Genomic DNA, 18,356 nt, shown 5'->3' with positions numbered 1-18,356 from the left:
AGCCTAGCTCCATTTATCATTTCAAACTTTTAAAATACTAAAATTGCCCAATAATTATTACATTTAATAATTTTAATTTTATTTGTATCTTTTATTAAATAATTTAGTTAGTTAAACTGAGTATATAATTAGTTTTACTAATCGGTTTTTAACAAAAATAATACCATTGGAAATGTCTAATCGAACCTTTAAAATGAATCTAATATTAAATTATTTTTTAGTTAATTTAAATTTTAAATTTTTTATTATTTATAAAAATGAGTCTAATAAATTATGTGTCCTAAAATATAATTACTCAAAATTATTCCCAATATAAATATTAAATATTAAAATATATTATATATGAAATACATTAAAAATGAAATCGGAACCAGAACCGGTGGCTACAGAGATGACTTACCAGAATATTAAACATCTATTATTTTTATTATGCTCGGTTAATTTCTGCTTATTTTATGTAATATAATTTTGATATTTTTAGTTAATGACATGTAATATTTATTTCAATGTTTATTTTATGTACTGTAATTTCGATGCGTTTAATTAAAAAATTAGTAATTTAAAATTACTTCTAAAACTATTAAATATTAGTCTTATTTTAAAATTCTCAATAAGATTTTTCTAACCATATATTTTTTATTAAAAAATAATAACGCTAATATGACTTATTAAATAATTTAAAATAGCTAATATAATACTATGTATTATATTATTATTTTAATATATATGAAGCCCCGTGCGTTGGAGTGCATCGCGCTCTTGCTCCATATTAAGAGCTTTTGGGCTTCAAATATAGAGCCACGGTTGGAGATGCTTTGACGACATTGACATTTTCAACTCGAAAAAGTATGGTAGTATAGTTTTTGTCTAATTTCCAGTTTTTCTATTCATTTTGCTTTTACATTTTATATCTTTTAAATTTAATTAAATCAGAAATCCTATCTTTGCCGAAATTTCAAATTGAATCTATCATTTCTTTTCTTTTTTTTTGATAAAAGGCATGTCAGCCCTGTTTCATGAATCTATCATTTCGTGGCCAATTATTTGGACTCTTAGCCTTAATTGGTCTTTAAGTTGTGTCTTCTGCAATTGGCCTGATAAAAATGTAAGTCCATTATTGTGGAATTTATGTCCTGGGGAACATTTTTGCCATGGAATCTGCCGTCTTTACACTGGCAGTGAGATCGTGAAGCTTGAGCTTACACGACATACTCGTACTGGATGGATGGTCGAGGTTGCTCCTTAAGTCGGCTTACTTCTTACCGATTCTAATCGAAGTCTTCCGGCCAGAAAAGTCTTCCCTGCATATATATATATATATATATATATATATATATATTGTAAACTGCTATTCAAGTTGTCCTTTCTACTAGAAAGACAAGGTTAGGAACAATGCGAGCTCTCATAGCATCTCCATTCCTTCTCTTCTACCTTATCTCAGCCCTCTGCTCTCCTCCTACCGCTGGTGGCGACACCCACATCCTAACCCCAACACAACCCCTCACCGACGGCGAAACACTTGTCTCGGCTGGCGGCAGCTTTGCCATAGGCTTCTTCAGCCCTGTAAACTCGACGAAGCGCTACGTCGGTATATGGTACCACGATGTCTCGATCCAGACTGTTGTGTGGGTCGCAAACCGGCAAACGCCGCTCGCTGATCCCACCGGGAGGTTGTCGATCACCACAGGCGGTGATCTCGTCATCTTGGACGAGAATTCGACGATCGTCTGGTCCTCTGACTCATCAGACCTGGGCCTAACGAGCGCGGTGGCGCATATCTTGGACGACGGAAATTTTGTTGTACGAGAGGCTACTAGCAATAGCACGGATGCAGCCGGAGTTGCATGGCAGAGCTTCGATCACCCGACGGATACCTTTCTCCCCGGTATGAAAGTTGGCGAGAACCTCACGAGCGGCCTCAAGATCAAATACCAGTCATGGGCCAGCATAAGCGACCCGGCACCGGGCAACTACACCTTCGCTCTAGACTTGCACGGCGATCCTCAGCTATTCTTGTCTTCCCTGACTGGCAAGATTTGGCGCAGCGGGCCGTGGAATGGGCTAAGATTCAGTGGCACCCCGTACATCTATCTCACCCAGCTCTTCCACTTCACTGACATCAGCCGCAATAACAAGAACCGGTATGAGATCTTCTACAGATTTGACTCGAACAACTCGTCGGTCATCAGTAGGCTGAGAGTAGACCAGTCCGGCTTCATCCAACGGCTAGTGTGGACGGAAGCGACCAAAGAGTGGGTTATCGATTGGTACAAACCCAAGAACTCCTGCGACAAGATATCGACGTGCGGGCCCTTCGCGCTCTGCGACATCAATGACGTCGACGACTCGGCGATATGTCACTGCATGCAAGGGTTCCAGCCTAAATCGCCGGATAATTGGGCTTTGAGGGAGTGGTCGGACGGGTGCGTGAGGGAGACGAAGCTCGACTGCACGAACGGGGCTGACGTATTCGTGAGGGTGGGCGACGTGAAGCTGCCGGACACGTCGAGCTCGACGGTGGACATGACATTGAGCTTGGAACAGTGTAAGGCTTTGTGCTTGAAGAATTGTTCGTGCACTGGCTGTGCTACTGCTAATATTAGTGGGAGTGGGAGTGGATGCATACTATGGACTTCAAACCTCAGTGATGTTAGGGAGTACTATGTTGATGGACAGGATCTCTACCTGCGATTAGCCGCAGCAGATCTAGGTACGTACGTGTACTAAACTAATTGTTACAAATACATGAGATATATATATTCCACGTATACTAAACTAATTGTAGCACTAGTTAGGTACTAACAAATATTATCGATGTTTCAGAACCTCCTTCAGATAGTTCTCGTAAGAGAAAAATTGTCCCGATCGTTGGAGCTCTGCTTCTTGCTCTACTTATATGTTGTGCTTGGAAGAGAAAAAAGAAGAATCATAAGAAAAAATTAGGTATTATACCTCGATTCCTATATATTTATTTTGAAGAATTTGATCTTCCTTTATATGACTCCTATTCTCCAAAACCTCAATTTTTTTTTTCGACCGATGGAACAGAGGAAGTTGAAGAATTTGATCTTCCTTTATATGACTTGAATGTTATAGAAGCAGCCACCACCAACTTCTCCGTTGAAAACAAGCTTGGGCAAGGTGGTTTTGGACCAGTTTACAAGGTCATTAATTCCTTTGTTTAACAAAGAATCGCATCTGTGAGATAAGATAAATGGTAATAATACTGTACAAAATTATGGTGATTACAGGGTCAATTAGGGAGGGAGAAGAGATAGCTGTGAAAAGACTCTCAAAAGCTTCAGTTCAAGGCATCGATGAGTTCAAGAATGAGGTCACGTTAATCGCAAAGCTTCAGCATAGGAATCTCGTCCGGCTTCTGGGTTGCTGCATCCAAGGAGACGAAAGGATACTCGTCTATGAGTACATGCCTAACAGAAGTTTGGATGTCATACTCTTTGGTTAGTCGATGTTCTACTACCTTTTGATTTTTATACGATCTACAAACTTAATTAGATTAAGTGATGGCTAATTACCATGCAACTCTTAATCAGATAAATCTAAAGTTCTACCTTTGGATTGGCATACTCGCTATAACATCATATTCGGAATTGCTCGAGGCCTTCTCTATCTCCATCATGATTCTAGATTCAGGATCATACATCGGGATCTCAAAGCTAGTAACATTCTTTTGGATCAAGACATGAATCCAAAAATTTCAGATTTTGGCATGGCAAGAATCTTTGGCGAAGAAGAGACAGAAGTAAACACAAACAGAATAGTCGGCACATAGTAAGTATGCTTCCCAAAATCTAATATCATTGACATACGCGAATAACTACTAATATAAGGAATGGAATAAAATAGCGGATACATGTCTCCCGAGTATGCTATGTATGGTATCTTCTCCAAGAAATCTGATATTTTTAGCTTTGGAGTGTTGGTACTTGAGATCATTAGTGGCAAAAGGAACAGGGCAGTCTACTGCTCCAACTCCAATCACCAGGAAAACCTTCTAGGGCATGTAAGTGTTGTAACATTCACTTGATAACTGCATTTATCAAGAAAACTTTATAGGGCATGGTTCTTTTGCTTCAAACTAAATGTTTGTTTCAGGCATGGAGCTTGTGGGAAGAAGGTAATGCCATGCAGCTATTAGATGAGTCAATGGGAAGCTCATTTCCCTTGGATGAAGCCTTAAGGTGTATACAGCTAGGGCTCTGGTGTGTTCAGGAACATCCTGAGGATAGACCAACAACGAGTTCTGTTGTACTAGTTCTGGGGGGTGAAAACGTCTGCTTACCTCATCCTAGACAACCAGGTTTTGTTACAAAGAAAGGTTTCTCGAATTTCATTTCGTCATCGAGTAAGCTAGATGCTATGTCTATTACTGTCTTAGAAAGTCGATAGAACCAGCAACTTCGACTAAAACAAGATGTATACTTTGTATGTTTTTTTTAAGATGCTCTGAAGAACTCTAGATTTGTTAGATTTTGTAATTAACAAATTTTTTATTAAACAAAGTTGGGCATAATATATTTCCCTAGTTCTTATTGTATGAGATGTGAGCATAATATCGTATTGAGTTTGAAAGATAAATATACTTAGTGCCGTGAAGATTGAAGTTTGTTTGAAACTTGTTCGGAGAATATGTGAAGCTTATTTGAAGTTTGTTTAAATAATTTTGAATAAAAGTTGCTCGAGAGCTCCAAAAGGTTTTTAATAGAAGAAGTTGTGTAGCTTGTTCGAAGTTATTCGAATAAGACTTACTTGAAACTCCAAAGATAAAACTAAGTAGTTTGTTCGAAATTGTTTGAATAAACTTTGATTGTTCGAAATTGTTCGAACAAACTTTAAACAAGATTTGCCCAAAAACTTCAGAAGTAACTCAAATTAGTTTGTAATGTGGTTTGTTTGAACATGTTTGAATATGTTGAAAAAAGTTTTCATTTTCAGTCCAAATTAGAGTTTGAGAGTCCTATCTTTTTTAGGGCCAAAAGTTCTACTTAAAGATTATTCAAATGAAGAATTTGGGAGATTAATATTTCATCTTGTTGCAGTTCTACTACATTAAAAAATTTATTAGATATTGTTGCAAGAGTTATAAAAGCAAGCTTAAAGTCACCGAGACTAGATACCAAGTATAAAAAGTGACGCATTGAGAAAAAGTTAAACAAAGCTCTATGAATAAAATTATGGGTAATAACAATCGGGTTGTAAGTATTTTATAACCGTTGTTTTTATAGTGTTTGGCTTAATCTCATAAAAGAGATTCGTGATTTTTGACCCTTAGTTGATAAAAAAAAAAAATTCACTGTAAAATTATTATATTTGCTTGTGCCCTTATATTTCATACTTTAGTTGTTTGTTGTCGTTCTATGTAAACTAGAGATTCTAGAAGATATTTAAATATTTTCATTATCTACCACCATCTGTGGTGGGATGGATGGTGGGACGGTGTGCTGGAGATTAGACAATATTAGGAGAGTGAAATATTATGGACCGTGGGCTTTGTAATTAATAGGATTAATCAATGTTGTTTAGCTAGCTTAATTTATTCTCTTATTTAGTAAAAAAAATACTATAGATATATTATCTTAACTTATATCGTAGTAAAAGATTAACTTATTATGATGGTCAATCGATCCGAACGAATCGCTTGTGCACGTCAATCCAATAGCCTTATTGGCGACCCCGAAACAATTTAGGGCAAGAGGTCTACACTCAAATTTAGAACACCTGGAAGACCTTAAATCCGTTAGATTCATAAATTCTAATCAATATAGTGATGTGGGTGCCCTAATCCTATATGATCAAGAGTATAAGTTTATTATTTAATCACTAATTGAGCTTAGATGTGTTTACTTTTGTACTTTCGGTGCTAAAAATCATTAGTGGCAAGAGGAACAAAGTCATCTATTACTCCAACTCCAGTGGTTAAAATTTGTAATTTTTACCCCTAGTTTTAAGAGGTATTTTTTATGTGCTTGAAATAATTAATTTTAAGCTTTACTATTTCATATTAATTTGTTAATATAAAGCCTGGTAGATCGTTTCCTAAGACGTTTGAGAATTTTCAGATTGTATTTTTCCTTGAGCTGCCTTCAAGTTGTAAAGATACACGGCCGTGCTGGTTATGCAAATATTACATTCGTCTGTATATTTATTATATCTAATTTATTTAAAAAATAAATAAATTTTTCAATGCATTTATATATTTATTATCTAAATTAGGGATTACTTTTTACACGTTGAAACTTATAAAATCTTCTACGATTTTATATGTAATGAGGATCTTTATATTCTATCTTTGGTTTGATTAGGTACAATAAAAAAATAATAATAATAATTTCACTTTAAATATAATCACAACATAGTAAAATAATGTAAATAATACTATAGAGAGTGAAGTAAATTTATGCCTAATCACTACTAACTTAATTAGATTAAATGATGGCTAATTACCATGCAACTTTTAAACCTTTGGATCGCCATATCGATATAACATCATATTTGGAATTACGATACACCGGAATCTCAAAGCCAGCAACATTATTCTTTCGGACAAAGACATAAATCCAAAATTTTAGACTTCGGCATAGCAAGAATCATTGGCGAAGAAGAGACGGAAGTAAGCACAAACAAAATAGTCGGCACATAGTAAGTATGCTTCTCAAAATCTAATCTTATTCGCTCTTAACTAAGTGGAGATCCCTACATTGTGATGAAATTATTAGGCAAAACTTCTTTAGTACTCCTAATTGAGTTCCTATAAGTTTTCTAGAAGCGTCCTCAGATGGAGAATAAAATAGTGAATACATGTGTCCGGAGTATGTCATGGATGGCATCTTCTAGATGAAATCCGATGTGTTTAGCTTTGGAGTGTTGGTTACTTGAGATCATTAGTGGCAAAAGGAATGGGCAGTCTACAGCTCCAACTACGAGTGCCAACAAAACCCTTCTAGGGCATGTAAGTGTTGTAACACTCACTTGATCACTGCCTTGCTCTTACCTCGTTCTTTTACTTCAGCTACTCAATGTTTATTTTAAGGCATGGAGCTTGTGGAACGAAGTCAAATGGCATGCAACTAATAGATGAGTCAATGAGTAGCTTATTTCCCTTGGAAGAAGCCTTAAAGTGTATGAAGGTAGGGTTGTGTGTTTAAGAACATCGAGAGGACAAACCAATACTAATGAGTTCTGTTATAGTTATATTTCTGGGGATAAAAATTCTTCCTTATGATATCCTGGACAATCAGGTTTTATTGCAATGATAGGCCTCTCGGGGCCTAATTACTCGTTGAGCAAGCAAGGTGCTATGTCTATCACAATCTTGGAAGGCTGTTAGATCCAATAACTTCAAACTAAAATGACATGTAAAGTTTGTATTCTACTTTTTTTCTTTTACCTTCAGCTGACTTGGAGAACTCTGGACGTACCAGCACCGTAGTGGTGTGCTGGAGATTAGCAAATATTACGAGTGTAATACTTTGGCCTGTGGGCTTTGTAATTAAAACGACCGACTAATGTTGTTTAGCTCACAAGCTTTAAACATTTGATCTTAACTTGAGGCCAGCTCAAGTTCGATCAAGCTTAATTTAAACTTAACCCGAAATACTTATCTCAAGCTAAGTTTAATCATAAGACTCAAAATAATAAATTGAAAAATATCTAGATACACGTATGTATCTAAATCGTAGGCAATGATATCACTCATTTGCTTAAGTAAAGAATGAAAGAAATATTTAAAAAAAATAAAAGCAAAGATGAACGCTAAAATTTTAATGTAGAAAAACTCAAACGGAAAAAATCACTGTTCCAAACTCGAATCAAAACTAATTACTAGAATAGTAGCAGTTACAAGACTGACTCATAAAACAATCTGTCGATCCCCACGACTTTGTTCCTCTTAGTCTTGCTCGCTAAAACCCGATTCACCGCTTCTCGTGATTGATACCCAATCTCAGTAACCCTCGAGATTGATCCTTCGTCTAAATAGTTCTTAAGATGAAAGTTTAATGCACTGTAGAAGAGACGAACCTTATTGGTTGAAGAAACGATGTAGCTTCAAGAATTCTCCTTCAATTGCCTTCACCAATCCCCTAGAGTTAAGGCATCACAACGCTTATATATGGACCCAAGATAGAGTTAAATCCAAATCATATCTAAACTCACGAAAGTTCAAAATTTGCATATTACGTAGGTGCGTTCGAATGCGGCCAGAGTGCATTTGAACAACCTAATTTGTTCTCAGGTGCGTTTGAATGGGCCAAAGTGCGTTCAAACGCGGTGACTTGATTTTTACATGTTGCGTTCAAACCTGCAAAAACACTCTACTGTATGTGTGAATGTGCTGTGAACGTATGCAAGGTGTGTTCGAACGACTTTTGACTGCGTTCGAACAATAGAAAAATCTTCTTTGTATGTGTGAACTCCTGCGCACGCGTTCGAATGACCTGAACACGTTCTCTGCATGTGTGAACGCCTGTGCTCGTGTTCGAACGGCCCGAACGCATTCTCTGTATGTGCGAACGTATGTGCTTGCGTTCGAACGGCCCGAACGCATTCTCTGTATGTGCGAACGTATGTGCTTACGTTCGAACGGCCTGAACGCATTCTCTATATGTGAACTTCTGAGAGCGCGTTCGAACGCGATGTGAATGCGGAAACATTTTTCCTTTGATCTTACAATTTTTCAATCCAAATACTTTCTAGACTTGTATAAATGCTCATATACATGTATAAAAATACTTTGAATATTTTGTACATAATTATCAACACTAAAAACCTAATAGAAATTAATATCTAATATAATATAAATATGACTAATATAAATTTTTTAAATAATAATTAATATTTAAGCCCATAATCATGTTGATTTAAGGCTGGTAAGTCTGTTGTCATTTCGAAGTAAGAGAGTCAGAAGGACATTTCAGTCTATTAATATATCATATCATAAATTTTCCTCGAAGACAAATCAAACTTTTACTTTTCTTTTATATCATATGAAAGGTAATAATCTAGTTCACATCTAAACATTTAGACTAATTTTAGGTACCTAAAATAAGATTAATAAATAACTCTAATTAACTGCGATAAAGACTTCGCCTCAAAACAAACTAGCATTACAAGAATTATTTGGATTACGTCATTAGTTTGCCTTAACTAATGGAAATTTGTTTGTTGATACATTAGTCCTCTCAGGCTCAGCATCAGTCCTCCTTATCAATGGGAACATCGTCCGGCGTCATCCTTCGTCTTCAACCTACCTACCTTCCTTCCTTCCTTCTTTATCCATCCTACAAAGTAAAATAATATCTCCGACTAAGTAATGGTAGAGACGATATTCCTTGGCAGTTTCATCGGAAGTCATTCCTAAGAGAATACTTAGAGACTATCTTCACAAAAGTGACAAAGACATTGAGACAATGGGATCTAACCACTAATGGCCAATGACTTTTTGGACTCGGCTCTCCCACGTCATACATTACATTTTAAGAGTCACTTAAATAAAGAAACAGAAACTTTAATAATATTTTAATATTAATAAAATTGTTTTTATTTTTATTTTTTTCATATTATATTAAAGGTAATAATTGTATTCTTAGTCTAGTTTATAAATAAGCATCTAAGTTTCTTAGATTAATTTAAGTTATAAAATGAGACTAAAACTTAGTTGGAGTCAACCTAGCCGGAGTCTTTAGAGGAGACTAGTTGCTAAATATACTAGTCTTTGGTTGTCGTTTGAAATTATGCAAAAGGAAATTAAAGAGCAACTCACCTTAACATTTAAAATTTAATTTATATTTAAAAAAGTTATTTCCTACCAAGTGGGAGTTTAAGACTAGACCCGACAAATAAAATTCAAAGAGATGCTTAACAAATATAATCTGAATCGTAGATACTAATTTATAAATTTGAATTAAGAAAATTACATGAAATTGAATTTTTATTTTTTATTTCATTGTTGATAAGATTTTGTTTTAATTATTGAGTGGTTAAATCTTTTGGATCTTGAATTCAAAAATAGGATAATCTATTAGTAAAATTAAATATAATCAAGAACTCCAAGTTTAGAGAAATTTAGATGGATTATGATTAGACATTAAATTATATATTTTTTACTGTTTTTAAATAATTTAAATATATCTATGTTTTCATTTGAGTGAGTTTATATGATTTTATATTTTGACCCGGTCCGACTTGTGGGCTTCCCCACTGATGGAAAGTGTTGGCTTGATTCGCAGTCGAATTTAAACCAACCCAGTACTAAGTTTTTTTTTTATCCTTCTAATTGAAAGAAAGCATTAGGAACAATGCGAGCACTCATAGCAGCTCCGTTTCTACTCTACCTTATTATCCCAGCTCTCTGCTCTCTTGCCACTGGTCCTGACACTCTAATCCCAAACCGACCCCTCACCGACGGGGAAACTCTCATCTCGGCTGGCGACAGCTTTGCCTTGGGCTTCTTTAGCCCTGTCAACTCGACGAACCGCTACGTCGGCATATGGTACCACAAGGTGGTCACAATCCAGACGGTGGTGTGGGTCGCGAACCGGCAAAAGCCGATCGCCGATACCACTGGGAGCTTGTCGATCACCGCAGGCGGTGATCTTGTCATCTACGACAAGAATTCGACGACCGTCTGGTCATCTAACTCGCCGGTCCTGGGCCTAACGGGCGCGGTGGCGCAGATCTTGGACAACGGAAATTTCGTTGTACGAGAAGCTGCTAGCAATAACACGGATGCCGCCAACGTTGCATGGCAGAGTTTCGATCACCCGACGGACACCTTTCTCCCCGGCATGAAAATCGGCGAGAACCTCACGAGCGGCCTCAAGATCAAATTACAGTCATGGACTAGCCTAAGCGACCCAGCGCCGGGCAACTGTATCTTGGGTCTAGACTTGCACGGCGATCCTCAGTTATTCTTGTCTTCTCTGATGGGTCATATCTGGCGCGGCGGGCCGTGGAATGGGATAAGATTCAGCGGCACTCCGGAGATGAATTCCAACAGTGTCTTGGCCGGCTTCGGTTTCACCAACACGAACAACTCAGTCTTCAGCATCTTCGAAGAAGGCAAATCCTCCGCTATCGGTAGGATGACGGTCCTTCAGTCCGTCTTCAGATTTTTCGTGTGGTCAGAAGAGAGCAAGACGTGGGTCACCTACGTGTACAGTCCCAGGGATTCCTGCGACAATATATCGACTTGCGGGCCTTTCGCGCTCTGCGACCTCAATATTGATACGGTGACTTGTCGCTGCATGCAAGGCTTCCAGCCAAAATCACTGAATGATTGGGTTTTGAGGGACTATTCCGGTGGATGTGTGAGAAAGACGAAGCTTGATTGCACGAATGGGACCGACGGGTTCGCGTTGGTGAGCTCGGTGAAGCTGCCGGACACGTCGAGCTCGACGGTGGACGTGAGCTTGAGCTTGGAGGAGTGCAAGGCTTTGTGCTTGAAGAATTGTTCGTGCACTGGCTATGCAATTGCTAATATTAGTGGGAGTGGTAGTGGATGCATACTGTGGACGTCAGACCTCACTGATCTCAGGAAGTACACTTCTAATGGGCAGGATCTCTACCTGCGGTTAGCTGCAGCAGATCTAGGTACCTTTTCATGTGGTATTAAATTAATTGTTCCAATTGGTTAGGTACTAACAAAACTATTTGTTTCGGGATCACCTTCAGATAATTCTCACAAGAGAAACATTGCCGCGATATTGGTGGGTTCAACTGTAGGAGCTCTGCTTCTTGCTATGGTGGTATATTGTGCTTGGAAGAAAAAGGGGAAGAATCATAAGAAAAAGCAAGGTACAATTACTTAGCTGAACATCGACTCCTACTTATTTGATCTAATAAACCTTTTAGTTGACTCAGCTTCCAAGATAGATACCATATCATTTCTCAGGGAACCGATCGACAGCAGAGAAGGAGCAGAGGAATTTGATCTTCCTTTATTTGACTTTAGTATTATAGAAGCCGCCACCAACAACTTCTCGGTAGACAATAAGCTTGGAGAGGGTGGATTTGGCCCAGTTTACAAGGTCATTAATTCCTTTGTTTAGCTTAAAGATTCATATATGAAGTAAGACAAATTGTAAATAGTTGTGTGCTAGTGATTACAGGGTCAACTAAGGGAGGGAGAATACATAGCTGTGAAGAGACTCTCAAAAACTTCAGCTCAAGGCTGCAATGAGTTCAAGAATGAGGCTGTGTTAATCGCAAAGCTTCAGCATAGGAACCTCGTCCGGCTTCTGGGTTGCTGCATCCAAAGAGAGCAAAGGATACTAGTCTATGAGTACCTGCCTAACAAAAGTTTGGATGTCTTATTGTTTGGTTAGTAGTACCTTTTCTTTTCATTTCATACGACGTTATTAATCGTAATTAGATTAAATGATGTCTAATTATCATGAAACTCTTAATCAGATAAATCTAAGGATCCACCTTTGGATTGGCGTACTCGCTATAATATCATATTTGGGATTGCTCGAGGCCTTCTCTATCTCCATCAAGATTCTAGATTTAGGATCATACACAGGGATCTGAAAGCTAGCAACATTCTTTTGGACAAAGATATGAACCCAAAAATCTCAGACTTTGGCACAGCAAAACTTTTCGGTGAAGAAGATGTAGAAGTAAACACAAGTAAAGTTATCGGCACATAGTAAGTTTAATACGTTTAATACTCAAAATCTAATTTTATTAATATGTGCAATTAACTTCTAATCTGAGGAATACAATAAAACAGTGGATACATGTCTCCAGAGTATGTCATGGATGGCATCTTCTCACTGAAATCTGATGTGTTTAGCTTTGGAGTGTTGGTACTTGAGATCATTAGTGGCAAAAAGAATAGGACAGTCTACTGCTCCAACTCCGAGCACCAAGAAAACCTTCTAACACATGTAAGTGTTGTAACACTCACACGATCACTACATTGCTCTGACCTAAGCCTTTTACTCTAATTATTGCATGTTTATTTCAGGCATGGAGCTTGTGGAAAGACGGCAATGGCATGCAATTATTAGATGAGTCAATGAGAAATGCAGCTCCCTTGGATGAAGCTTTAAGGTGTCTAAAGGTAGGGCTCTTGTGTGCTCAGGAACACCCAAAGGACAGACCAATAATGTGTTCTGTTGTAGTAATGCTAAATGGTGAAGATTCTTCCTTATCTCATCCTAGACAACCGGGTTTTGTAACAACGAGAAGCCCCTCCGTGCTCAATTCGTCATCGATCAAGCAAAATGCTATAACTATCACACACTTAGAAGGTCGATAGGGGTTTTTGGATCTAACAGCTTTAACTAAACGAAGTGTAAAGTTTGTATTTTTGAGTTGCCTTGAAGAATTCCGGATATGCCACCACAGTGGTGATGTGCCGGAGATAATGCAAATATTACGAGATTGCATTATTATATAGCATATGGGATTTGCAATTGAGAAGATTGCATTATTAATACTAACATACTTTAAAGTTAAAGTGTCAAAATACATCTTGGTCTATTAACATGACATATCATCCGTTTTCCTCTAAAATTTACATATTTTTTTTTTATATTTTACATATTATATGAAAATTAATTATTATACTTTTAGCCTAACTAATATCTAAACATTCAATATTTTTTAGACTAATTTAAAGTTATTTAAAATGAGATTAATAAATGATTCTAGCTAATCGCGTTCAAAGACTTTGGCTTAAACCGTAGTATGTCATGACCTCGACCTCGTAAGATGAATTTTAGACAACTTCTCAAAAGTGTTAGACAATTGGATCTAAACATTTAATGGTCAATGACTTATACTCGCCTCTCCCACATCATACATTAGATTTTCTTTTTTCTTTTTAAACCTAAGAATACGAGTGACTTCAGGAACATAAATTTATGTTAAAATATAAATATAAAAGTAAAAGTAAAGTTATTAAATTCGTACATAGTTTATAGGATAATTGTGGATCTGCCAACTTCTATGCCTCGTAAACAATTGTAAGCCCATAATATTATGTTTTTATTTACTTTTAAATAAAATTTGTAATATTAAGAACTTCTAAAATAAAAAAAATAAAAAATTAGCCTTATATGCAAGCTTAAGTCTTGGAAGCTCGTAATTATGTTGATTTCTTTCAACATATATCAACATTTTTCAAAGTCGTATAGTCAAAAGGACATTTAGTCTATTAATATAGAATATCATCAATTTTTCTCTAAAATTAATATTTTTTTTACTTTTAAATTAACCTAAATCGTAACATTCTAGACTAATTTAAGTTACCTAAAAAGACTATAATATTATTCTAGCTAATGATGCTCATGGCTTAGATTCAAACTAAAATAAAGTCTTAGAATAGTTGTAAAGAATTCTAGTCATTGCCTGCTGTGGAACTTATGCAAAAGGAAACAAAAAAGCAAGTCAAATAACGTCACTCTTCTCACCAAGAGGGGCCTAACATTCTAAGACTAAAACCTACAAAGAAAAATCAAAGAGAAGTTTAATTAAAAAATTAATTTTAGAATTACTAATTTATATATTCAAATTAAGAAAATTACATTAAAAAGTTTTTAATTTTATTTTCAATATTGGTAATATTTTGTTTTAATTATTGAATCTTAAAATTTTTCGGACCTTTATATTGAAATTAGTATATCTATTAGTAAAATCAAGAACGCTAAGTGTAGAGAAATTTAGATAGATAAATTATTTTATTATTTATTAATTATGATTAGATATGAAACTAACTTGGTTTGCAATAATAATATTCTTTTACTTTTTTTTAATTAATTTAAATATAATCATTTGTTTTTATGTGAGCGAATTAATGCGATTTTATAATTTTGCCCTTTCCCGAAAATCGTGGGCTCCGCCATTGATGCATACCGTTAGCTTCTGACCACCGGCACTGATGGAAAGTGTTAGCTTGTGACCGAAGTTGCAGAGAGTCTTTCTGTTTGATTCCAGGCAAATTAAGACCTACCCTGCATTAATTCTTCGGCCATTACTTAGTTTTGCTCTTTCTAATTGAAAGAAAGCATTAGGAACAATGCGAGCTCTCATAGCAGCTCCGTTTCTTCTCTACCTTATTATCCCAGCTCTCTGCTCTCCTGACACTCTAATCCCAAACCGACCCCTCACCGACGGGGAAACTCTCATCTCGGCTGGCGACAGCTTTGCCTTGGGCTTCTTTAGCCCTGTCAACTCGACGAACCGCTACGTCGGCATATGGTACCACAAGGTGGTCACAATCCAGACGGTGGTGTGGGTCGCGAACCGGCAAAACCCGATCGCCGATACCACCGGGAGCTTGTCGATCACCGCAGGCGGTGATCTTGTCATCTACGACAAGAATTCGACGACCGTCTGGTCATCTAACTCGTCGGTCCTGGGCCTAACGGGCGCGGTGGCGCAGATCTTGGACAACGGAAATTTCGTTGTACGAGAAGCTGCTAGCAATAACACGGATGCCGCCAACGTTGCATGGCAGAGTTTCGATCACCTGACGGACACCTTTCTCCCCGGCATGAAAATCGGCGAGAACCTCACGAGCGGCCTCAAGATCAAATTACAGTCATGGACTAGCCTAAGCGACCCAGCGCCGGGCAACTGTATCTTGGGTCTAGACTTGCACGGCGATCCTCAGTTATTCTTGTCTTCGCTGATGGGTCATATCTGGCGCGGCGGGCCGTGGAATGGGATAAGATTCAGCGGCACTCCGGAGATGAATTCCAACAGTGTCTTGGCCGGCTTCGGTTTCACCAACACGAACAACTCAGTCTTCAGCATCTTCGAAGAAGGCAAATCCTCCGCTATCGGTAGGCTGACGGTCCTTCAGTCCGTCTTCAGATTTTTCGTGTGGTCAGAAGAGAGCAAGACGTGGGTCACCTACGTGTACAGTCCCAGGGATTCCTGCGACAATATATCGACTTGCGGGCCTTTCGCGTTCTGCGACCTCAATATTGATACGGTGACTTGTCGCTGCATGCAAGGCTTCCAGCCAAAATCACTGAATGATTGGGTTTTGAGGGACTATTCCGGTGGATGTGTGAGAAAGACGAAGCTTGATTGCACGAATGGGACCGACGGGTTCGCGTTGGTGAGCTCGGTGAAGCTGCCGGACACGTCGAGCTCGACGGTGGACGTGAGCTTGAGCTTGGAGGAGTGCAAGGCTTTGTGCTTGAAGAATTGTTCGTGCACTGGCTATGCAACTGCAAATATTAGTGGGAGCGGTAGTGGATGCATACTGTGGACGTCAGACCTCACTGATCTCAGGAAGTACACTTCTAATGGGCAGGATCTCTACCTGCGGTTAGCTGCAGCAGATCTAGGTACCTTTTCATGTGGTATTAAATTAATTGTTCCAATTGGTTAGGTACTAACAAAACTATTTGTTTCGGGATCACCTTCAGATAATTCTCACAAGAGAAACATTGCCGCGATATTGGTGGGTTCAACTGTAGGAGCTCTGCTTCTTGCTATGGTGGTATATTGTGCTTGGAAGAAAAAGGGGAAGAATCATAAGAAAAAGCAAGGTACAATTACTTAGCTGAACATCGACTCCTACTTATTTGATCTAATAAACCTTTTAGTTGACTCAGCTTCCAAGATAGATACCATCTCATTTCTCAGGGAACCGATCGACAGCAGAGAAGGAGCAGAGGAATTTGATCTTCCTTTATTTGACTTTAGTATTATAGAAGCCGCCACCAACAACTTCTCGGTAGACAATAAGCTTGGAGAGGGTGGATTTGGCCCAGTTTACAAGGTCATTAAGTCCTTTGTTTAGCATCATAAAGATTCATATCTGAAGTAAGACAAATTGTAAATAGTTGTGTGCTAGTGATGAATACAGGGTCAACTAAGGGAGGGAGAATACATAGCTGTGAAGAGACTCTCAAAAACTTCAGCTCAAGGCAGCGTTGAGTTCAAGAATGAGGTCGTGTTAATCGCAAAGCTTCAGCATAGGAACCTCGTTCGACTTCTAGGTTGCTGTATCCAAAGAGAGGAAAGGATGCTCGTTTATGAGTACATGCCTAACAAAAGTTTGGATGTCTTATTGTTTGGTTTGTTAATGTTCTAGTACCTTATCTTTTATATATCATATGCTAATTTAATTAGATTAAATGATGACTAACTACCATTAAACTCTTAATCGATCAGATAAATCTAAAGGTCCACCTTTAGATTGGCGTATTCGCTACAACATCATATTCGGGATTGCTCGAGGTCTTCTCTATCTCCATCGAGATTCTAGTATCAGAATCATTCACAGGGATCTCAAAGCTAGCAACATTCTTTTGGACAAAGATATGAATCCAAAAATATCAGATTTTGGCTTGGCAAGAATTTTTGCAGAAGAAGAGACAATGGTGAACACGAATAGAATAGTCGGCACATAGTAAGCATGTTTCTCAAAATCTAATCTTATCTACGTAATATGCGGATAACTACTAACACATAGAAATAAATAAAACAGTGGATATATGTCTCCTGAGTATGCCATGGGTGGCATCTTCTCTGTGAAATCTGACGTATTTAGCTTTGGAGTGCTGGTACTTGAAATCATAAGTGGCAAGAGGAACAAAGTCGTCATAAACTCCAGCTCCAAATTCCAAGAAAACCTTCTATGGCATGTAATGTGTTTGTAACAATTACTAGGTTGCTCTTGCCTTGCCTTTTATTCATTTCATTTTGTTCTTTTTCAACTATCCCATGTTTGTTTCAGGCATGGAGCTTATGGAAAGAAGGCAACGACGTGCAACTACTAGATGAGTCAATGAATAGCTCATTTTCCTTGGACGAAGCCTTATGTTGTATAAAGGTAGGGTTGTTGTGCGTTCAACAACACCCAGAGGACAGGCCAACAATGAGTTCTGTTATAGCAATGCTGGGAGGTGAAAATTCTTCCTTACCTGATCCTAGGCAACCAGGTTTTGTTGCAATGAGAAGCCCCTCTGTGTCTAATTCATTATCGAGCAAGCAAGATGCCATGTCTATCACAATCTTGGAAGCCAGGTAAAGATTTGTGGATCTAATAATTAGAACTAGACGAAGTTTGTATTTTTCTTTTCTTTTCTTTTTTCCTTTTGTTATCTTATACTACCTCACGCGGTATTGTGATGGTGGCCTTTTGCAATTGAGAATGTAATGCCAATTTCTTACTTAATTTATAAACAAATTAACATCTTAGATATTAGTTTTTTTAACTTCTAATATCTATTGACGCACTTGTCTTTCTGTGAGGCGTTCCACTACTAATTATCATCAAAAGGGGCCGTTAAGGTCGATTTCGGATCGTAGATTATTTGCGCTGAAAGATCTTTTTTTCTACGGAGATAACTCCTGGAGCGAGCCGACGT

At 37.7% G+C, this 18,356-nt stretch overlaps 2 protein-coding genes across 2 annotated transcripts; both read left to right on the top strand.

Moving 5' to 3' along the window:
• The first annotated feature begins 1,351 nt into the window (after positions 1 to 1,351).
• LOC140784188 (G-type lectin S-receptor-like serine/threonine-protein kinase At4g27290) lies at positions 1,352 to 4,538 on the top strand. The gene is made up of 7 exons (XM_073131440.1): positions 1,352 to 2,710; positions 2,824 to 2,943; positions 3,049 to 3,163; positions 3,250 to 3,461; positions 3,555 to 3,792; positions 3,868 to 4,024; positions 4,117 to 4,538. The coding sequence occupies exons 1-7, from the start codon at positions 1,393 to 1,395 to the stop codon at positions 4,408 to 4,410; spliced, it is 2,454 nt and encodes an 817-aa protein (XP_072987541.1). The 5' UTR covers positions 1,352 to 1,392; the 3' UTR covers positions 4,411 to 4,538.
• Positions 4,539 to 10,284: 5,746 nt separating this feature from the next.
• LOC140783479 (uncharacterized) lies at positions 10,285 to 18,016 on the top strand. Its single transcript, XM_073130375.1, has 14 exons — positions 10,285 to 11,610; positions 11,692 to 11,814; positions 11,893 to 12,047; positions 12,129 to 12,339; positions 12,430 to 12,667; positions 12,752 to 12,908; positions 12,989 to 13,274; positions 15,024 to 16,325; positions 16,407 to 16,529; positions 16,608 to 16,762; positions 16,850 to 17,060; positions 17,158 to 17,395; positions 17,474 to 17,630; positions 17,723 to 18,016. The coding sequence occupies exons 1-14, from the start codon at positions 10,317 to 10,319 to the stop codon at positions 18,014 to 18,016; spliced, it is 4,944 nt and encodes a 1,647-aa protein (XP_072986476.1). The 5' UTR covers positions 10,285 to 10,316.
• Positions 18,017 to 18,356: the final 340 nt, after the last annotated feature.

Source organism: Typha latifolia, chromosome 3, assembly GCF_019914945.1.
Source record: "Typha latifolia isolate L0001 chromosome 3, TyphaL0001v2, whole genome shotgun sequence".
Taxonomy (NCBI): Eukaryota; Viridiplantae; Streptophyta; class Magnoliopsida; order Poales; family Typhaceae; genus Typha; species Typha latifolia.
Note: the sequence above shows the minus strand (reverse complement) of the source record. Positions and strands in the feature narration are given on the sequence as shown.